Here is a 19,626-nt window from a genome sequence, read left to right on the forward strand (position 1 = left end):
TGAAACATATAGTTATTACAATGTATTTTTGCTGGATAAATGTTCCTACATACTATGAAGTATGATCATAAAACCCAACAGATTATACTGTAGGTATCCAATAGCTCCGCCTTGATCAACCCAAAAATGATGCTCACAATAATACTCACTCATAAATTAATTACAAATAATTCATTAAGATATATAATAGCATAACCTCACAAAAGTGAGTACTTTTACTTTAGATACATTTTCTTTTTTAAGATTTACATATTTTGATTTTTTTTTTTGTCCTTTCACTCATCCCGTGAGTTATCTAACTAACAGGCCTGAACAGCAACTACAGAATTATGGTAGAGAGAGAGAAAGAGAGAGAGAAATAAAGAAAGAGAGAAATAAAGGAATATGGAATATTAATGTTATATTGCAAGTACTTTATCTTTAAATAATGTAGGTTGCCAATAAATTTAAATTTGTGCTATAAAAATATATATAGGGAATACTTTAGTGGTAAATCACAAAACCCTCATAGTTTCGATAATAAGAGTTTTCAGTGATGAACAACGGCAATTTACTTCAACACTGCCATGATGTCCTGCTTTTTACAAATCTAAAATCATTACCCAGAAATTCTTTTCAGGTCTAAGATCTGTCAGAGTCCACAGATCAGTACACGCTTCAAAACAAAACCACAGCAGCTCATAATTTGTAAATCAAAATGTTTTAATACGTATAAAAACAAGACAGTCAAGACACAGGCGCGCACACACACGTACACACACACACAGACACACATACAAAATCAGGCCACACGCATTCTATACATGACGAATCCTACAGACTGAAGACATGATCTCTACTGTGATGACTTGGGTGCTTCACACTCTCTGGATGGCTCTTGTCAGTGATCTGGCCTGAGGAGTTTCCCTGTGCCGCTTAGCAGGAAACAAACAGTCTGTACAAACAGGATGCTCTCTCACAGTCTGTACATGACATCGGGATTTTCATTTGTCTCTGGTTAAACCTATAGGTTCTTCTCCATAACAGTATATGACAGCAATCAGTCCATCCCTCCAATGTCGTGCTGTTTGTACGACTGTGATAACAGGCTCCCTGCATAAAAACAGATTAATGTCAGACATATCATGAACAAGAAAAAATGTATATAGTCCTATTGATGGTGGGTAAACATGTACGTGCAATGATGTAAAACTCTAAAAGAACTAAGTCCATATGCACAACAAAATATTTAGGTGTAAGTCATGTCTGCCATGTGTTCTTTCCCAACATTATGGCTTTTCATCTATGCAAAAACAGTCAGAAATGTAATTTTTCCTGCAGATGTTTATGCTGCAACAAGGCTGAATAAAAAGACATTAGATCAAATCTCTGCACTGCAGTTCAGGGTAATAAAAACTGTAAAATTCGGCTTAAATTGTAACATTGAAAGATAAAACGTCGATTTAGATTAGTGAAGTTGTAGAAGTTTTATATCATTCTTAAGTGGACTGGGAATATAGTATTTGCAGTAAATGAGAGCTGTACACTGTCGCTCTAATTTCTTACAATGTAGTCTGGGTAATAACACTCACCGACACTGTTGAAAAAAATGTTTTAGCAATTAATATCTATTTTTGCATGTATATCACCTTTATTTTTGTATTAAGAACAGCTTGAAAAATCCTGAACTATTCCATTTACATTTGGTACATGAAAAGACAAAATTGTGTCTTGAATTTGGGTAAAAATCTAAAATTATTCTGCTACTAAACAGCTATAGGTAAACAGTTTGGAAGCAAAACTTTAGGTGGAAGTTCAACGTAGGATGATGTTAGACATTATTACAAACCATATAAACATACGTCATCATCCCACATCTCTCGGACACACACACACAGAAACAGACAAGACAGGACCTGAGCAGCGCTGCAGACAAATGCTCACATGGCAAGCCCAAGGAGCGAGGTGGGAGTGGGAGCAGGAGGGTCAAAGGCCAAGCAGGAAGTAGTAGACTAGGCAGCTAGCCTGCAGAAAACAAGCTGCACCATCCCACTGTTAGCCACGTCAGCACCCATCTGCCAACCACAGCCCAACATCACTACAGTTTAGATGACAGCAAATTAGTCAGACTGAGGCTGAGGTTAGCAGAGGTCATACAGTGATAAAGCCACAGTCAGGGAGAGAGAAAACTATGTATGTACACAACAGGGGTCACTGCAAATTCGGCTACTTTCACTCTAAGGACAGAGAGCTTCTTTGTAGAGTTGCTAAACTTCTTCAGGTGTTTCTGATTTTAAATTTGTTTAGGTAATATTTAGCACAATAGTGTTTGCAATAACAATAACTTGTTTTACTATAGTGTTTCTATACATGACAAATGTGAAAAGAGCAAAACCCAACAATGAATTTCTCCATCTCTCAATAGTTTCTGACTTCCTCCAGCTTATCTGTGGCTCTCTGCCCAGTCAAATGCTTCCCAGTGATTCTTTAAAAATTGTTTAAAATACATTCAGTTTCCTTTTTTTGGAGAAAAGCATTTAAGTTCTAAAAAAGTAAGGTACAGATAACAAACGTTTTCCAAATGAGAGGTAATAGTACACCTATGGGGAACCCTTTTCAGCAAAGTAATACACTCATTTGCTGCTCTGTTAAGCATTTCCAGCAGCCAGATGGTTTGTGTGGGACTGAGTCAAATTACTTTTAGTGTCCCTGTTGGCTTGGGTTTGAACATGTGATTATATGCACTGCCATAAGATTGTTTACATTTACATTTAGTCATTTAGCAGGCGCTTTTATCCAAAGTGAACATTATGCCTAATATTAGGTAGTTTTGCCACCACTTTTGCCACCAAAACAGTTCTGACCCTCCAAGGCATGTACTCCTCTAGACCCCTGAAGGTATGCTGTGGTATCTGGCCACCAAAGGATCAGTAGCACATCGCATAAGTTGCAAGGTGGGGTCTCAATGGATTGGACATGTTTTTCTAACGCATCCCACAGATACTTGGCTGGATTGAGACCTGGAGCATTTGGAGGCCCGGACAAACCATTTTTTGCAGTGTGGCAGGGTGCATTATCTTGCTGAAAGAGGCCATTATCATCAGGAAATACCATTTCAATGAAGGGGTGTACTTGGTCAGCAACAATGTTTGCAAAATGTGAAGGTGCTTTTGGTAGTGGACATGGGTCAGCATGGGCACCCTGAATGGTCTGAAAATACCAGTACTCGGCAGTTGAAAGTTAACCCAGTTGTAGAACTGTAATGACATGACTCCAGTTAACTACAACAGAGCTGTTGTGTTAATTCTGAGAATGTCTTTGTTTGTGTCTTTCACTCAAACACACACACACACACACACACAGGCTCAAACATGCTATAAAAACAACAGGTTCCTGAAAGGTATCCAAATAACAAAGCGAGGAGATACCCAGTAATATACACTAATCAGAACCAGGTAGTTCAAGACATCTATCTCATGGAAAACATGAAAAATTGATAAGATCTTCAGGTATGTTGCACATTACATTTAAATTTACATTTAGTCATTTAGCAGACGCTTTTATCCAAAGCGACTTACAAGTGAGGTAGAAGGCAGCAAAAATCTAAGTCAAGGAGGAAACATCAAAGCAAAATCCTATCAGAAAAGTGTTCACAGTTCACGAGATGCAAGTGCGAGAAAGAGCAGAAAGGATTTTTTATTTTTATTTTTTTTAAATAGATTGCACACTGTAAGAGAATTGGTTGTGCGTTTACTCAACTCTTTCTTTTGGACACTCGATTGCCTAATCGTTCTAAAAGTTGCAAGCATTCTCAAGATTGAAAAAAAAAATATAGGACTAAACTGGAAAATGTACCACATTTGGTTTAAAATTGAACATTTCAGACGAGGACAATTCTGAAAATTCGAACTTCATTTTCATTTAGATTTCTGTATAATTGAAAAAACTGCTTCTTGGTTTAGTCTATTAGCTTTCTGGGGACAGCTGAACCAAACTACTGGACCACAACTGACTGATGAAGACTGACCAGTAACCTGCAATTTGTTACACAGGCCATAGACCAACTATAAGGCCTGTGTGCTAGTAGATGTGATTTCAGGATTTGTTTTTTTTATTTTTTTGTCCTTTCAGCTTATTCCGTGAGTTCAGGGTTGCCAAAGCGATTCATTGTCCGCATGTTGATTTGGGAGTTTTTACGTCGAACGCACTTTCTGACGCAACCCTCCACAATTTTTACCGGACTTGGACCGACACTGCACAGCTGGGGATGGGAAAGGGCTGTTGGGGGGTTCAGTGTCTTGCCCAGATGTATTTCAGAATGAATTAGCATTTTTAAATACTAAATCAATTAGTGTGTTGAGGAAACTTTCAAGAAAACAATCACTATTAATACTTTTTAGAATTATTAAAGCTCATTTAGTACCCATGTAAAGGTTAGATATTTCCTATAATAATCTGACTTATAATGCTGTGGTATGTTCACATGTTTACATGTCGGATCAAGTTGTTAAAGAGTTTCAACAGAGGTTTGCTATGTATTACAATTTGAGGCAAATATAAAGACTGACCATCTTTTAAATGAAACAAAGGCTTAAGAAACCTCCAGACTGTGGCTTTACACCAGACAGGTCAATGAGCTGCGTGCTTGGGGTTGTTGGGGAGTGGGGGGTTGGTGTTGGGTGGAAGCAGAACAGGGAGGGAGGCGGTGCTTTGGAGACAGGCCGGGCTGGTGAGGTTTCAGACTAGCAGGGCAGCAGAACTAGCAGAGCTCCCAGACTCAGCAGCAGGGGCAGTGGCATGCTTACCTGTGGCCAGGCCCCCCTCTGCCCTGCCCTTCATCCCTCCTCCTACTCCTCCTCCTCCTGGGCCAGAGCTGCCCAGGGCCTCCACGGGGAAGGAGGGCCGTTCACCCCTGTAGGGCTTGGGCCTGAAGGGGAAGTCTTTGTCTTTACCTTTGGAACCTTTGGGCCGACCTGCTGTCTTCTTCTTTGACTTGCCATCCCCTTTCACACCCAGTAGGGGGTGCACCTCTGAGGAGAGAGGGGATTGACACAGGGTCACAGTTCATCTTTCTCACATCAAGATAAAAAAGTAGCTAATTTTCACATAACACTACACATAAAACAATTATATCCACACTAGCGTTTCATTAATTCCCATAAAATGATAAAACTTTGTAAATTCAGTTAATATCTAGAGCTCTATCTGTAAAAGTGCAGCAACAGACATAGTTAACAGTCTGCAACTCCTAGTTTTTTTTTTAACATTATATTTAACACTGTTTTCAATCCCAATTGTGCTTACATTCCAACCTTGGTTACAACTAAACACAAAGTACAACTAATGATTTTACCAGTTATGCAGGCAGCAAATTAAAGTTAAAAGAAAAGTCAAAGGATCCCCAATGTTATTCGCATTCATCCTACATCATTTGTACTAAGTTTTATGAGCCGTCTAGAAATTGTAATCTAAAGCAAAGAGGTAAATCAACCGACAGACCATGCCAACCACAGCTTGCCAAATTATAACAGCAAACTAGAAAAAAAATGGAATTAGTAAGTGTAAACAGCATTAGACTTAGAAATGACTGTCGTTGTACTGATGGAATCATTGCTGTTTTATGTTGATGTATAAATTTACCAACATTTATAAAGACGAGAGGTACGCATGAGGCAAATATACATTAACAACAAATTAAAAACAGATCAGATCAGAAAACAGGAATGCTTTTTGTGATGGCATGGTCAAATAATCATCTCTTATACTTTCCCTCTTATATTTCCTGCATATAAAGAAAGGAATGGCCAGTGTTTGACATTTTAAGCAAAAATATATATTTATTGTTGACGATTTGATGTCTCACCATCACTGGGCACCCCCTGTAGTTCTATGGTGGTCGTTCGGGCTTTCTTTTTGGCTGGGCCCCCTTCAGATGAAGGCTGTCGCTGTTTCTTGTCACCACCAGCTAATGCATCCTCGGGGGCAGCACCCTGGACTGATGTATCTGGTGGAGGCCCAAAAGGGTTTTCCTCAGGATCTTCAACCTCTGGGGCGATGGGCAGGTACAGCAGTGCCTTAGAGTCCTCCAACTCCTCATCACTAAGCACATAAACACATGCAAGACTCTCAGCCATTCAACAGATAATTCAGGTGGACATTCTCAACAGTGGACTCTTTTTGGCTGCGTATATAATTGTTTCATTTTTGACAAATAGTCACTACATAAAGTGTTTGTAAACAAAGAGCTGAACTAGTGCAAAGTTAGTTTCATTTTATGATATCTTTGAAATATAGTAGTCATAGTAGACTGGTTGATATTAGTAAACTGTCCTTTTCCTTCTCACCTGCTGCAAAAAGCAACAATGGGGTCAACAGTAGTGACATCCACCTCCTCGTCCTCTGCAGCATCTGCACCTGCAGTATAAGCACAAGTTTGTGTTAGAGAAACCAGGACAATCCATGAATCAGAAACACAACAGACGACTGACAACATTTACGACTGACAATAACTGTAATAAATAATGTTATGTATATTATCAAAGTATATCAAACATGATACTGTAACAAACACCCTGAGGAGACAGCAAAAAAGGACTGTTCATTTTGGTGAGATTTTACCAGACATTTACTCAACTTGTTGAGTTCCCCTGTGCAATGCATTCTGGGCAAATGATTTCAATTGACAAATTGAGCTATACATGGTGTTTGAGATGAACCCATCCAAGTGACTTATGAGCCAAACTATACAATAAATGCTTTGCTTAAAATGCTTAGTACTGGTTTGGTATTCTGATTTATTTTGAGTTATGCTGTTTAAGTTAGATTTTAAACCGTGTGAAGAAAGGATTTCTATGGTCTACCCTAAAATCACTCTCCAAAACAGTAGTAAATTGCACAAATAAGAACAAGCATAAGTTGCAAAACAGAACAAATCCTCAAATTGTGTGTGTGTGTGTGTGTGTGTGTGTGTGTGTGTGTGTGTGTGTGTGTGTGTGTGTGTGTGTGTGTGTGTGTGTGTGTGTGTCACATATACCCATCTGTTCAGGTTCACTCTTGTCTTCATCCTCAATGTCAAATTCAGATTCTCGCTCCTCATACTCCACGTTCTCATCCAGTTCTTTAAAGTCTGGGGCAAAAGCACTCCAGTTTTCCTTTGGACACAGATTCACACATCAGTTACACTAAACCGCTGCGTTACACCAAGTCATATGGTAGTTGTGGATAATTAGAGGCAAATTTCCACCATTTTTGAACACAAAGAAAAAAGCAAATGTTGTTGTTGATGCTGTTAAAAAAAATAACGGATTTAACACTGAAAAATCATCTGTACATGTACATTCAGCCTTTACCGTCACTGTATATACAGCTACTTACGACTTGATTCTGAGCCCAAATGGACACAACTCCACTGGATATAGATGCAATGATGGGCCGAACAGGATGCCACTGGACAAAGGGTCAAAAGGTGAGATGAGTATATGTGATTATCTGCTCTGGTCACAAACAAGTGAATATAATAAAACTACTGTATTAAAAGACAAAATTGTTGTTGACTTGGATTCCTTACAGCAACATCCAGCAACAGCTCTCCTCTGGTTCCATGCAGGATCTTTACTAGGTTGCCGATGCTCTTCTCCCAGATGTAGAGGGCATGCTGCCTGGCTGAACCGGCCACAATGTATTCGCCATCCCCAGAAAAACAGCAACGCTTCCACGGAGTCCTGAAACAAGAGAACATGGGTGGAGGACATCACAAATATGGATCAAAACGAGAGAGACTTTGCCAAAAAGTGTTTGAAGTTCTGGAAACTATACTTTGGTGTTAGAATTCAGTCAATCCTTACAAAAGTTTGCACAAACAATGGAAAAATCTGCAATTTCCCATATACAGTACTGGAATTTAGCAAAACAAATTACTCCTTAAAATTCAAATAAGGAGCATACTTATTATTATTATTATTAAAAAGCTTAATGCTTACGTACCGGTTGACCAGGTCCTGTAGTTTCTGCATGGGTTCAGGCTCACCATCGCGGCCGCAGGTCAGTATCTCCCTGCCGTCATACACCCTAATAATCCGGTCTGCTGTGTTAATGAGGAAACAACTGCATACACAAAATAGGATAGGGTGAAAAAAAGAAGCAGAAATACATAATCATAAAAATAAACCCTCGCAAAAAAACTTTCACAGCTTTGTCCATTAAATTCATTTATTTTGCTTTAGTGAAGTGTTTGACAACCCTGGTAGTCCAGGATGTTTTCCCAAGTGACCAACCATGCTCTTGTGTATATGGATCTGTTCTAAAATGCAACATGGAATGAGACCGTGTCCCAGTAGAAGCACAACCCAGAATGGACTATATCCCAGTACAAGAGGTGTCGTTTAGGTAATTTTATTTCTATCCCATTCTAACCAAGATACAGAAAGACCTCCCGTTGTCTCTCACCTGCCCTTGCGTGCAAATTCAATGGATTTGATAGCAGTGGTGTTGCTGGTGCCAGTCGTGACTCTGAAGGATGCCACCAGCTCCTGGGTGTTTGTGTTTAACACCAGTATCTGCAACAACAGATACAAATAGATGTGAGCAAAGTTAAACAGTAAAAACCCCGAGAGTTGTGAGTGTAACATGTAAGTGGAGGGGAATTTACCCGTGTTTAGAGGTTTATCAGACCATGTTATTTTTAAATTGTTGATCTATGTAGCGGTGTGCTTGCTGATTTCTGCAAGTGTCCTTTTAAAATTCTACCACTTGGGACATGACAAATTAAAAATGTTTTAATTCCACTCTAAGGCTGGGCAATATATTGAATATATTCAAATAATAAAATGTTTGGTTTTTGAACAATGTAAAAAAAACAACGACATAAAACTCAAGACATATAATATTTTAACTCAATGACATGGAGACAGAAGAAATTCTACCTCCACACTCTCTTGCTTGTCTCTTGGTGAGGCCTTCACATAAAGTTTTTCATTTTTTATATTTATCTTTATTTATTGTATTTTGTATCAAGAATCAAGAAAGGTATTGTCAAATGCAAATCAAGTGAAATGTGGGATGTTTATGTTTGTCTTTTATTTATGTACTCAGAGAAAAAGGATAAATAAATACATTTGACATTTTATATTTTGGCCATATCGCTCAGCCGTATTCTACTAATAGAAATTTTAAGCAGTGAGCTTTTTCCGCAATCAAAATCTTGTTTCTTGAGCTCTCTACAAATATGGAAATGTGAATGAATGGTCCACTGTAGGGGGCCTGGTGGTTCAATGGTAGAGCATCGGGTCTGGATGCAGAAGGCCACAGGTTCAAATCCAACCTCACTAGGTATGGCCCCGCCCAGCCCCCAAGGGCAACCCTGGTGGCATTCACGAGCCCAGATAAATGAAATGGTTGCGGCAGGAAAGGCATACGGCGTAAAAACACATGCCAAATCAATGTGCGGAAGACATTCCACTGTGGCGACCCCTAAAGGGACAAGCCGTTGAATATGAATGAATGGTGCACTGTGAATACAACTGACAGTGGCACTGACCTTTCCTTTGGCATTGCCAGTGTAAATGTACTCTCCTCGTCTGTCAAAGGCAGCCACCACATTCAGGTCTGAGTCATCATCCACAGGCAGGACAACGTGTTTTGAGTCTGACAGAGTCAACAGGACTGGGGCTGACTTCATAGGACACACCAGCACCTTGTCCCTAAAACAAGAAAAGAATTTGTTTGTATAAAAAGCAGATACATTAGCAAAAAATCTGTCAGTGGATGTCACTGCTATCAGCGTTTCAACATGTACAGGTCACTCACATGTCTCTAGGATGGCACTGCAGTTTCAAGATGGGTGAAGGAAAACGGAACCTCTGGTCACAGTCTCCAGTCAGGACATCCCACTGAGAAACAATGTTGTCTGTAGAGGCGCTTACAAGTTTATGGCCATCTCGACTCCAGCTAGACACACAAATAAGTCATGTTTTAAGTCAGTGATAGAAAAAAAACACTTATTTAATTGTTTGTTTGTTTGTTTGTTTGTTTGTTACAGTAAAATTAGCATTTCAAACTACTTTCGAAGAAATAAAACATTTAAATGAGTATAACTCCAGATTCAAAAAACTTTTTGGATTCCATAGGGATCTCCACATGCAAAATAGAAACCTCCACCAAACCAAGACAATAAACAAGTACAAACAACCCAGAAAAACCCAGCTACGTGGAAAAATAAATAAAATAAAAATAATAAATGAACTAAAAACAATACTATTTTGTTCCTTTTGACCATTTAGTCCCTCTCCTTTTTACAGAAGGGGAATGAGTTGAACAGATTAATGGCCACTGGGAGAGAGGATCTCCTGTGGCTCCTGTGGCTCCTTTGGGCTGCCAGCACACAGTGAAGTGGGTGGGAGGTATTGTCCAGGGCTAAAAGAAGTTTGGACAACATTCTCCTCTCAGCTACAACATGCAGCGGGTCCGGCTTCTCCCCCAGAACAGAACCAGCCCTCTTTATTAGTATGTCCAGTCTGTTACAGTTTGCCACTTTCAAATTGCTGCCCCAGCAAACCACAGCACAGAAGATGGAGCTGGATGCCACGGACTCATAAAACATCCGCAACATGGTGTTGCAGATGTTGAAGGACTTTAGTCTCCATATACTACATTGTGTACATGGCTCTAATTAACAAATGTAAAGTAAGGGGGGCTGAATTAACTGAGGCACATTATAGGAAACCCTGATCTGTCTGCCTCACTCTTTAGCAGGTCCTTGTTGTGATCCAGAGGTCTGTTATTCGACAAGAGGCTAAAGAATACGAACGGCCATTTTATGTTGTGATTGTGTTTCGTTAAGAACAATGACATTTTGAAAACAATGGGATTGGCCACAATTACATAGAACTGTTCAACTGCTTGTAGAACAAATGTCAGCCAACCACAGGGCAGTATCTCAATGTCGACATGCTCAAGACACTGCTCAAGTTCAAACAGACCATCAGAATGCAGAAAAAATGTTAAGTGATTTAAGTGGCTTAGAACGGACATGGTTCTGGTCTGAGAATTTCAGAAAATGCTGATCTACTGGGATTTTCATGCACAACAATCTCTTGGGTTTACAGACAATGGTCTAAAAAGGGGAAAATATCCAGGGAGCTGCGATTATTCAGGCAAACATGCCTTGTTGATGGCAGAGGCTAGACAGCAATGGCCAGACTGGTTAAAGAAAGGCAACAGTAACTCAAATAACTACTTGTCACAACTGAGGGATGCAGGAGAGCATCTCAGAATGAACATGTTGAACCTTGAAGCCAACAGGGCAAAGCTGCAGGCCACACTAGGTGTCATTCCTGTCAGTTAAGAACAGGAAACTAAGGCTACAATTTCCAGGGGCTCACAAAAATTATACAAAAGGAAATCGTAAAAGCTTTGTCTGGTTGTGGTGAGTCTCTGCTGCACCTTCCAATAGTTGGATCAGAATTTGATTAAATCAACATGAAAGTATGGATCCATCCTGACTTTTATTAACAGTTCAGGATGGTGGTAGCCTATAGCAACCAGATCTCAATACAATAGGGTACCCTTCATATGTGACTGCTGAAGTCATTGAAAGACTCGCAATGACAACAAACACACACATACACACAAACAGAATAATGTGTCTAACCAGAGGGAGCAGACTGGGTGGATGTGTGCACTAATGATTTTGGCGATGCCTCGTGTGAGAAAGTCCCAAATAACGATGCGGCCATCATTGCAGCCCACAGCCAGCAGGGTGCCCCAGCGATTGAAGGTGCAGGTGAGTGCCATGCTGATACAGTCCAGAGTGCCATCTGCCTCCTACGCAAACAAACACAATAAACCAAAAAGTCAGAGAGTTTGCATCAACACTGAGCCAATCTGAACACAAGTAGTATTCTTTAAACATAAAGACCATATTGCATAAAGCTAAATATCTGGGTGATTGAAAACACAAATCTAAATTGGAACTTGTCTCAAGATCATATATAAGTTATGAACTAGTGGCTTACCTCTGGGTAGTTCTGCCCGAATGATTCTAGAAGACAAAAACAGAGACAGTGATGAAACATATATTACAGAGTACAGAGTTTTGGGTACTGCAAGTACATTACAGCTTATCAATTACATTTAAAAACATTAATAACAATTAAACAACATGTAACTACATTTCGCAAACAAAAATCATACATTTATTCTTTATGAAGTGGCAAAAGTACAACATATATTTAGATTTACCATACAGTAGTATTAAAGCCTAAGCTTGAGAAACAATTTTACTTGAAAAAACAGCTATATTGCAATTTCCCTATCTAACAGTGGCTTAATAGGTCGAAGTGTGTTTTGTTTCCTGAGTAGTAATATTAACTCCCATCATATGGAGCATCTGTCTTGTTTATAGTTGGCCTTTGTCCTATAAACGCTAAGAGCTAAACGTTATTATGGTGCATGATGGCCTATATATAGCCTATATATATAATGAAATGACCAACAAGGCGTAAAAAGACGGGATGCACTTTCGCATTTACTTATCATTTAATTCAAACATAATACGAGAGATATTAGGGTTACGTTAGCTAACTGCCACCTCCTTTGCTTCCATTATATAAGGTTTAACCTAAATATATAAGTTTATACGCTCGGACGAATCTCTAAGAAGCAACTTATGGTAAAATATGAAATACAGTGTTTTCAGTGCGACTGTAATAACTCTTTTGAATTTTAAATTGATACGTGTGTAATGCTTTTAACATGCTAGGCTAAATTACAATGCTAAGCACAACAAGTGTACAAGTCAGCATTAGCGGGGTACAAACAGTCAAGATTACAGAAAGCAATTAGATATTTTTCGTTAGTTACCGAGCAGTTCCAGGTTCATTGCTGCACAACCGATGACCTAAAGCTATTTAATAACTCGATTTCAACGAATATTTCACAAAATTTCACTCGTGTTTACTTCTACTCCGACTGCCAATGGAGACTGGCGCCGAGCTTCTAGTCAGGACCCCAAACAATGCGCCGTAGAACGCGCCTGAATAAAAACACTAACTGTAGTTTAGGGAAATAAAATTGTGTTTTATCTGTTTGTGTTGCTAATTAAGTAAGTTACAATTGTCTAAAGCGTCTTTATCGCCTAGTAATACACCGTATTCACACATCAAAAGCAACGCATTTCCTGAAATCTTCACTTTTCTCAATTTAATGTGAATGAGAAAATGTATGTAAACCATCTGTAACAACATTACTACTGTCAAGAAAATTCTGATTATTATTATTATTATTACAATATCATGTAACCTATGACTATAATGTCCGTGTTGCTTTATGATCATTCTATCTTTGTTCAGCAAATCATTTCTGTACTATGTGTATCATGGCTTTGACCTTGAAAACTAACCCTTTTATTGAGACAGACTGAAAAAATGAAAAAGTTAAGAATGAAACGCATTTTACTTCCCTTTAAATCATGAAATCAAACTTTTGTTATTGGCATCTGGCAACTGATGGGCATCACAATATGTGTGATGCAAGGAATATAGATTACAGTAAAATCTGTTTGTATAAGGTTTTGATAAATACCATCAATGTAAGAGAATGTGGTATATTTGTTTTGTTTGTATAATAATATTAATGATTCAGCTACTTTGGGCTGTCAGTAGGGCAGGATGTAAATAGATAACAGCTTCACTTCAATCAGCTTTTATCATTTATATATATTAAAAAATATTATCACACAAGGCAAAACATACTCCTTCACTCGAAAACAACTAGCGTAGCTGATGATGTTGCAGGATCCGGGGATGGATCCGGTGCTAGAGCCGCAATAAACTCCAACAACCGACTTCCGGTATTCAAAATAAAAGCCCTAAATAAATTTGCTTGAGCTAAGTTACAAAAATTATTAAAACATCCAGTGTGACATCACATTTCGTGTATATGCTTCCTGGTTAAAGTGTTACATTAAAAAAAAGGCTATGAGGGTAAATCAAGATTATAAAGATGTATAAAGAGAACCCAACAATTCCCCCTGGAGCAAGCCATAGGCAACAGTGGAGAGGAAAAACTCCCTTTAACGGAAGAAACCTGCAGCAGAACCAGGCTCAGGGTGGACGGCCATCTGCCTTGACCGGTTGGGGTGAGTGGAAAGGGGAGAGAGAAAAGAACAGAGCAACAAAAAGCAACAACAAAACGTCGGGCAGATTGGTAGGACCAGTAGCTGCACGCTGGAAGACACACAGCTTCAAAGCCGGGGGACACCTGCAGAAAGGGACAGAGAGAGGGGGACAGAGGAGGACAAAGACAACAGGCTCCCTCCAATTAGTGTTGATACTTTTTTTACATCACACTTACAAATACATAAACACACAGAAACATTTCTGTTGTTTACATTTACATTTGCATTTAGTCATTTAGTAGACGCTTTTATCTAAAGGGACTTACAAGTGAGGTACAACCCAAGCAAGTAGTACTGTATTTAGTGAATTCTAGGTATTATTCATATCTATGGTGATTCTCAGTTGCTCTAGTACCTAAATGTTCCCCATGGGGATCAATAAAATGTTATTTATTATCTTATGTTGTCTTTTCATATTTACCTCAAAATAGGCCTACTTTACAAAAAGCCAAAGTTATATACATTACTTAACTTCGTTTGGATAAAGTTTTGGCTCATTCTTTCACTGTTTTCCATGGCCAATTTTCTGGTTCACAGTACCACTTTTCACAAGCCCCCAGAATTACTCACTTAAAACATATCGGTTTTATTTTGGAGATTCTGGGAGGAAGTTCAGTGCGCTGCAGTGTGTAGTTAAATAGTGTGTGTACGTGGTTTGATCTGCGTGTGTGTGCGTGTTGAAGGCGCCACGTCGGCAGAAGCAGCAGAGTGAAAAGAGACCTGCGTAGCTTGAGTGTGAGGAAAGTTGGAAAGCTGCAACTTAATGTGATAAAGAAACCAGGTTTTACCAGGAGCAGCAGCAGCAGCAGCAGCAGCAGCAGCAGGTTTCACACACAGACACAGCGAGAGAAATTCATTAGATTTCTGCAGAGTTTGGCTCCAGCGCTGAAACATAAGCTGCTCTAGTCTCAAGTTTCTCTGCCAGGTGTGTTTTTGGAAAAAACGAAGGAACAATGGTGAAGGTAAGTACCCACCAGCATCCTTGTTAATTTTTAAATGCTTCGATCACACACATTCAACAGCATTCAAGTCGTATGACTGTAGGTTTTGTTTGTCGGGGTTTTTTTTGTTTTAGTTTTTTAGTTTGCTGCACAAGTGATGATGTGGAATAATACTGTTGGACATGATAACAGGTTGTTTTATCAGTGGACCACACGGCTCTTCGAAGTCTTCTTCTCTTCAGTTGAAGAAAACTGTCCAGTAGTAAATGGCTTCGTCACAGCAGCTTCCTGCAAATGTTTCTCAAACTTTCATCGGGCATTGCTAGATCTCAGTGTCAAAAAATCTATCAGTTTTATATTGTGATGTGGCTTCCACACGTGACAGTGAATATGGGTAACTTGCAGTTGTTCTTAACCTTGGGATCGGGGCCTCACTTTTCTTTTCCTTTTTTTTTTGTTTTGTTTTGTTTTTTTATGGTGATAAGAAAAAAACTGACTAATTAATAGCTCTAAAACAATCAAAGTGTAATGGTTTAGGTGAGCTCACCTGTCTCCTAATTTAAGCCAAGTCTCACAGTAGCATAGGTACCACCTGTCAGGGGGATCTCTTGTGGCAACAACCTGTTAAGTCTTGTAAAATAGAAATTCATCAAGTTATACTTTATAAAACAATCTCAAAATCTCCTTTTGTACTATCAGTCAATCATACTTTACTAACAAAGCAATATATACATACATACACCTGCTGTTAAACAAATAACCTCATTAAGGTAGAAATCTATTCAAATCAGGTTCAAAATAGTAAAATATACATCATCACTGGCTTGAGATAAGTAGAAAACTAAATGTGCAAGTCTGGTTCAGAGCTCAGGTGGTTAGACCATGATTTTTAATTGTAATTCAGTTGGAAGGTAATGCATTTGTCTAGCACATGGTGAAAGGCTTTATACTTATCTTGCATAAAATCTGAATTAGGCTTTACACACAACAAGGAAGGTGCATCATCAAGACCCATAATCTTGCTGAATTTCTGTGATGCCACAATTTTGTGACCAGAGTAAAGCCGCTAACCTGTATTTTACCTTAGGATATAATTAAGAAGGCTGAGTCAGAAATGTGTAAGCTTTTTTTTTTTTTTAAAGGGCTCAAACACCCTATACACTCTGATGGTGGTTCATTTAAAACTAGAAACTGAAGCTGAAAAAAGTGGACTTTTGTGCAAGCACAGAAACATTACTGAAGTTTCAGCACTAGTAACATGATGTTTATTTGTTGTCCAAAAATTTAAAACGGGAATTAAAAGTCTGGAATCATCTGATCATATGAATGAGTCATAATACTATGACTCAGATTCAAATACATAATAGACAGATACAGTATTTAAGAATTGAGATTTAAGACCCAACCATGTAATTGCTAAACAGAAGAGTAGTATGAGGCCTGGATTATTCACATTTCTTTTTAAAACTAGGGGTTTTCTTCTGTTTTCCAGAATGTGAACAGTGTTAACATGGAGCCCCAGCCTGGCACCAGCGTGGCCTCTGACGAAGCCGAACCCGCCTACAGCCAGTCTCCAGAGGGTAAGTAACAAGCTCCCGCCCTCAGGCTGCAAGAACATCAGCAGGGAATATGGTGCAATCTGTGCTCACACATTGCCTGCTGCTATTTCAGAAACATCTTTTTTTTCTTTTTTTTTGTCAGGGGAATGTGTTTGTTTGTGTAAGAGTGGCTGCAACCCCCCAACCTGCTATTTGTGTCTGAACACTGAGATATTTTGTACCAGCTTAGTCCCCTGCTGCTGCTGCTGCTGCTGCTCAGTCAGCGTCTCTGTTGGTACTGGATGAAGCCCCGCTCTGTTTTCAGCCTTCGTTTCAGGTGTGATAAGTGCTCACACAAAAAGTACATTGTTGAGATTAGACCAGCAGGACTGTTAAGAATTCCCAAATTTCAAGATGGATTCCTGGCTCTTCTAGAGCACCCCCCCAACCCAGCATTTATGTTGAGCTCTCACACCAGAGAGGGTTAACCTCCCTTTCTCATCCCTTTGACACAAACTGAAATATCTGATGATTGATTTGTTGTGAAATTTGGCGCAGGCTTTCATGGTGTTACACCAGAGGATGAATCTTGGATGAACAGCAGCACATCATTATTTCAGTGATTAGTTGCGACATTATATCCTCTTTCTCTTTGTACCATCTGGTTTAGTATTTAACTTTGGTTTATTTCAACTGCAAAACTCATAACATTCCCATCAGCCTCAGCTGATCTTATTGTAAATGTGAGTATGCGAAAGTAGCGAATGTAGTAAACATTATGTCTGTTAAACATCAGCATTGAAGCATGTTTAGTTCTAAGTGCCTTTGTCTTAAGCTCCTTGCGTGGATGTAAACTAGAGGATGAGCACAAACACTTTGGCGTGATTAAGAGAGAAAATCATCAGAAAATTAATCGGTTATAGTTTTGATAATTGATTGTTTAGGTGTTTTTGTTGTTTGTTTCCACTTTTCAGCCAGTCAAATGCTTTCAAACACAAAATTTGGGGGTCAGCCATCTTTGCAACTGAACATTATTTGTTATTTATTTTGTCATCGGAAATATTGATGTAACCAATTTCCAAATCTACAGTTCAGTTATGTTTTTATGTTATGTTTTTAAACCACTGGCAATTTAGAATTCTAAGGGCTATTTAGCTCTGAGTGCTTCTGAAACACATGACCTACAATTTGTATTGTCTCTGAAAACCTCAAACACAGTGCACACGAGCTGCTGCTGTGATAGAAGGTCTGGTTGCTTCTTAGCCAGGTTTTAAGGTTGCATACAAAAGAATGGTTGTTTAATATGTATATGTACCAACACTGGAATGTTTTATTGTTAAGCCAAAAGAATATTATTATATTCATGCAATGTGTGTGTTTTGATATGTTTTCAGACCCTGGTAAAGACCATGTGTCGCCTCCCCCTGGCATGATGTGGCGAGTGACCGGTGGCCTCTTCAACGTCACCAAGGGCGTCGTTGGCGCTGCCGTAGGCGGAGTGGCCTGGGTGGGCGGCAAGAGCCTGGAGATCACCAAGTCTGCCGTGACCACTGTGCCATCGATGGGGGTGGGGCTGGTGAAGGGTGGGGTTTCAGCCGTGGCCGGCAGCGTCTCCACAGTGGGCTCAACAGTTGCCAACAAAGTCCCGTTCACATCCAAGAGGAAAGATAAGGCTGAGTGAAGACGATCGTGATGATGATGATGATGATGATGATGATGATGATGAAAGACTTGCCCCACCCTGAGCCAGCAAAACTCTGTCTGCCAAACAGACTCCACAGTGCCTTCAGACACCTGTCCCGGTTTTGAACTTACAAGTGTTGTCACCACACTGAGATCTAGACTTTGATGCAAATGCTACATTCAGTACCTAAAAGTTCAGTAATTCTACCATGGTAACGACCAGCAAGAAACACTGATCACCAAAATGCTTCATGCAATCCTTTGTCTGTCCTGGAGGTGTGGGAGGGAGGGGGTGTTGTATGACTGAAACTGACCCCAGGCAGTTTACATGGACTGGGCTCCACTCCACAGCATGTGCTGAACTTCTCAATGCTGTTGTTTTTTGGTTTTTTTTATTAATATCTTATCGGTTTACAATCCAGACTGACTCTGCTCCAGTCCTCTGACTTCTATTCACTTTTTCCAGTCTGCACACATTTGGTGAAATGTTAAGATGCTGATTTTTACTGTCTCTGTGTGTGTTTGTGCGTGTCAGTCTTTGAGGGATTATGTGAGAGATGCTTTTGAAGTAATATTGACTTGTGTGTGTGTGTATTTTTGCAGAGGGGGATATTGAGGCATTGGTAACAAGAAATCTAGATAAGATGAGAAATCTAGAGCTACATTACTGTCGAAATGTTTCCTCTTTGGTATGTGAGAAATGTTTAAAATGCAGTGTTGGAACTGGTTTGCTTGTTTGTTTTTTCAAAATTTTAAGAGAACTTTCAGCAGCGTTTTGTAATGTAGCACAGGAAACATTTGTGACTGTGCATATGCAATATCAAGCATTTCAATGCAACATTTGGAGTGAGACGGGAGCAGTTGCTGATGGGACTTTACTATGTGAGTGTGATGTGTTTTTCAATATATCAATAAAGTAACCTATAAGGTAAATATATTTAAATCGACCCTGCACTCTCAGTTTCTGTGTGAAATTGTGTGAATGCTAACTAGGATTATTTTTGCTTAGTGGTAGAGCATAGGGTTGAAATGCAGAAGGTTGCGGGCTCGAATCCCACCCCACCAGGTGTGGCCCCACCCAGCCACCAGCCCAGGAGGAGGGAAAAAAAAGATGGGAGGGTTGCAGCAGGATGGGCATCCGGCATAAAAATACATGCCAAGTCAACGGGCGGAGCATGCTCTGCTGAGACAACCCTTGAAGGGACATGCTGAAAGCATTTAAACTTTTTTGGTTTGCACAGATACACAGCTGGTTAATTAATTAAGCTTGTAGTGCAACTCAAAGAAACTGCAATGTCCAATCTGTCACTTT

At 39.5% G+C, this 19,626-nt stretch overlaps 2 protein-coding genes across 3 annotated transcripts; one reads left to right on the top strand and one right to left on the bottom strand.

Moving 5' to 3' along the window:
* Window positions 1-682: 682 nt before the first annotated feature.
* On the bottom strand, window positions 683-12,977 carry rbbp5 (retinoblastoma binding protein 5). 2 transcript variants are annotated; one of them, XM_067505209.1, is made up of 14 exons: window positions 12,838-12,977; window positions 11,991-12,016; window positions 11,627-11,799; window positions 9,784-9,924; window positions 9,515-9,677; window positions 8,425-8,534; window positions 7,963-8,082; window positions 7,547-7,700; window positions 7,354-7,425; window positions 7,013-7,130; window positions 6,324-6,393; window positions 5,843-6,078; window positions 4,932-5,009; window positions 683-1,092 (listed from the first exon to the last, which is right to left on the bottom strand). In XM_067505209.1, the coding sequence occupies exons 1-14, from the start codon at window positions 12,854-12,856 to the stop codon at window positions 1,040-1,042; spliced, it is 1,533 nt and encodes a 510-aa protein (XP_067361310.1). In that variant the 5' UTR covers window positions 12,857-12,977; the 3' UTR covers window positions 683-1,039. The 2 variants fall into 2 exon arrangements, with proteins under 2 accessions (XP_067361310.1, XP_067361309.1); XM_067505208.1 differs by having other exon boundaries at window positions 4,785-5,009.
* A 1,840-nt stretch (window positions 12,978-14,817) lies between these two features.
* zgc:153675 (uncharacterized protein LOC768179 homolog) lies at window positions 14,818-19,261 on the top strand. Its single transcript, XM_067505725.1, has 3 exons — window positions 14,818-15,114; window positions 16,586-16,673; window positions 18,026-19,261. Exons 1-3 carry the CDS (start codon window positions 15,106-15,108, stop codon window positions 18,310-18,312), a joined length of 384 nt encoding a protein of 127 aa, XP_067361826.1. The 5' UTR covers window positions 14,818-15,105; the 3' UTR covers window positions 18,313-19,261.
* Window positions 19,262-19,626: the final 365 nt, after the last annotated feature.

This window comes from Channa argus, chromosome 5 (assembly GCF_033026475.1).
Source record: "Channa argus isolate prfri chromosome 5, Channa argus male v1.0, whole genome shotgun sequence".
NCBI lineage: Eukaryota > Metazoa > Chordata > Actinopteri > Anabantiformes > Channidae > Channa > Channa argus.

Coding starts and splice junctions, on each gene's coding strand:
- rbbp5 (XM_067505208.1), bottom strand. Junction 9,925..11,626: donor CACCCAGTCTGCTCCCTCTG/GTTAGACACATT, acceptor TTGTGTGTCTAG/CTGGAGTCGAGATGGCCATA. Junction 8,535..9,514: donor CTGGCAATGCCAAAGGAAAG/GTCAGTGCCACT, acceptor CTGTTGTTGCAG/ATACTGGTGTTAAACACAAA.
- zgc:153675 (XM_067505725.1), top strand. Junction 16,674..18,025: donor CTACAGCCAGTCTCCAGAGG/GTAAGTAACAAG, acceptor ATATGTTTTCAG/ACCCTGGTAAAGACCATGTG.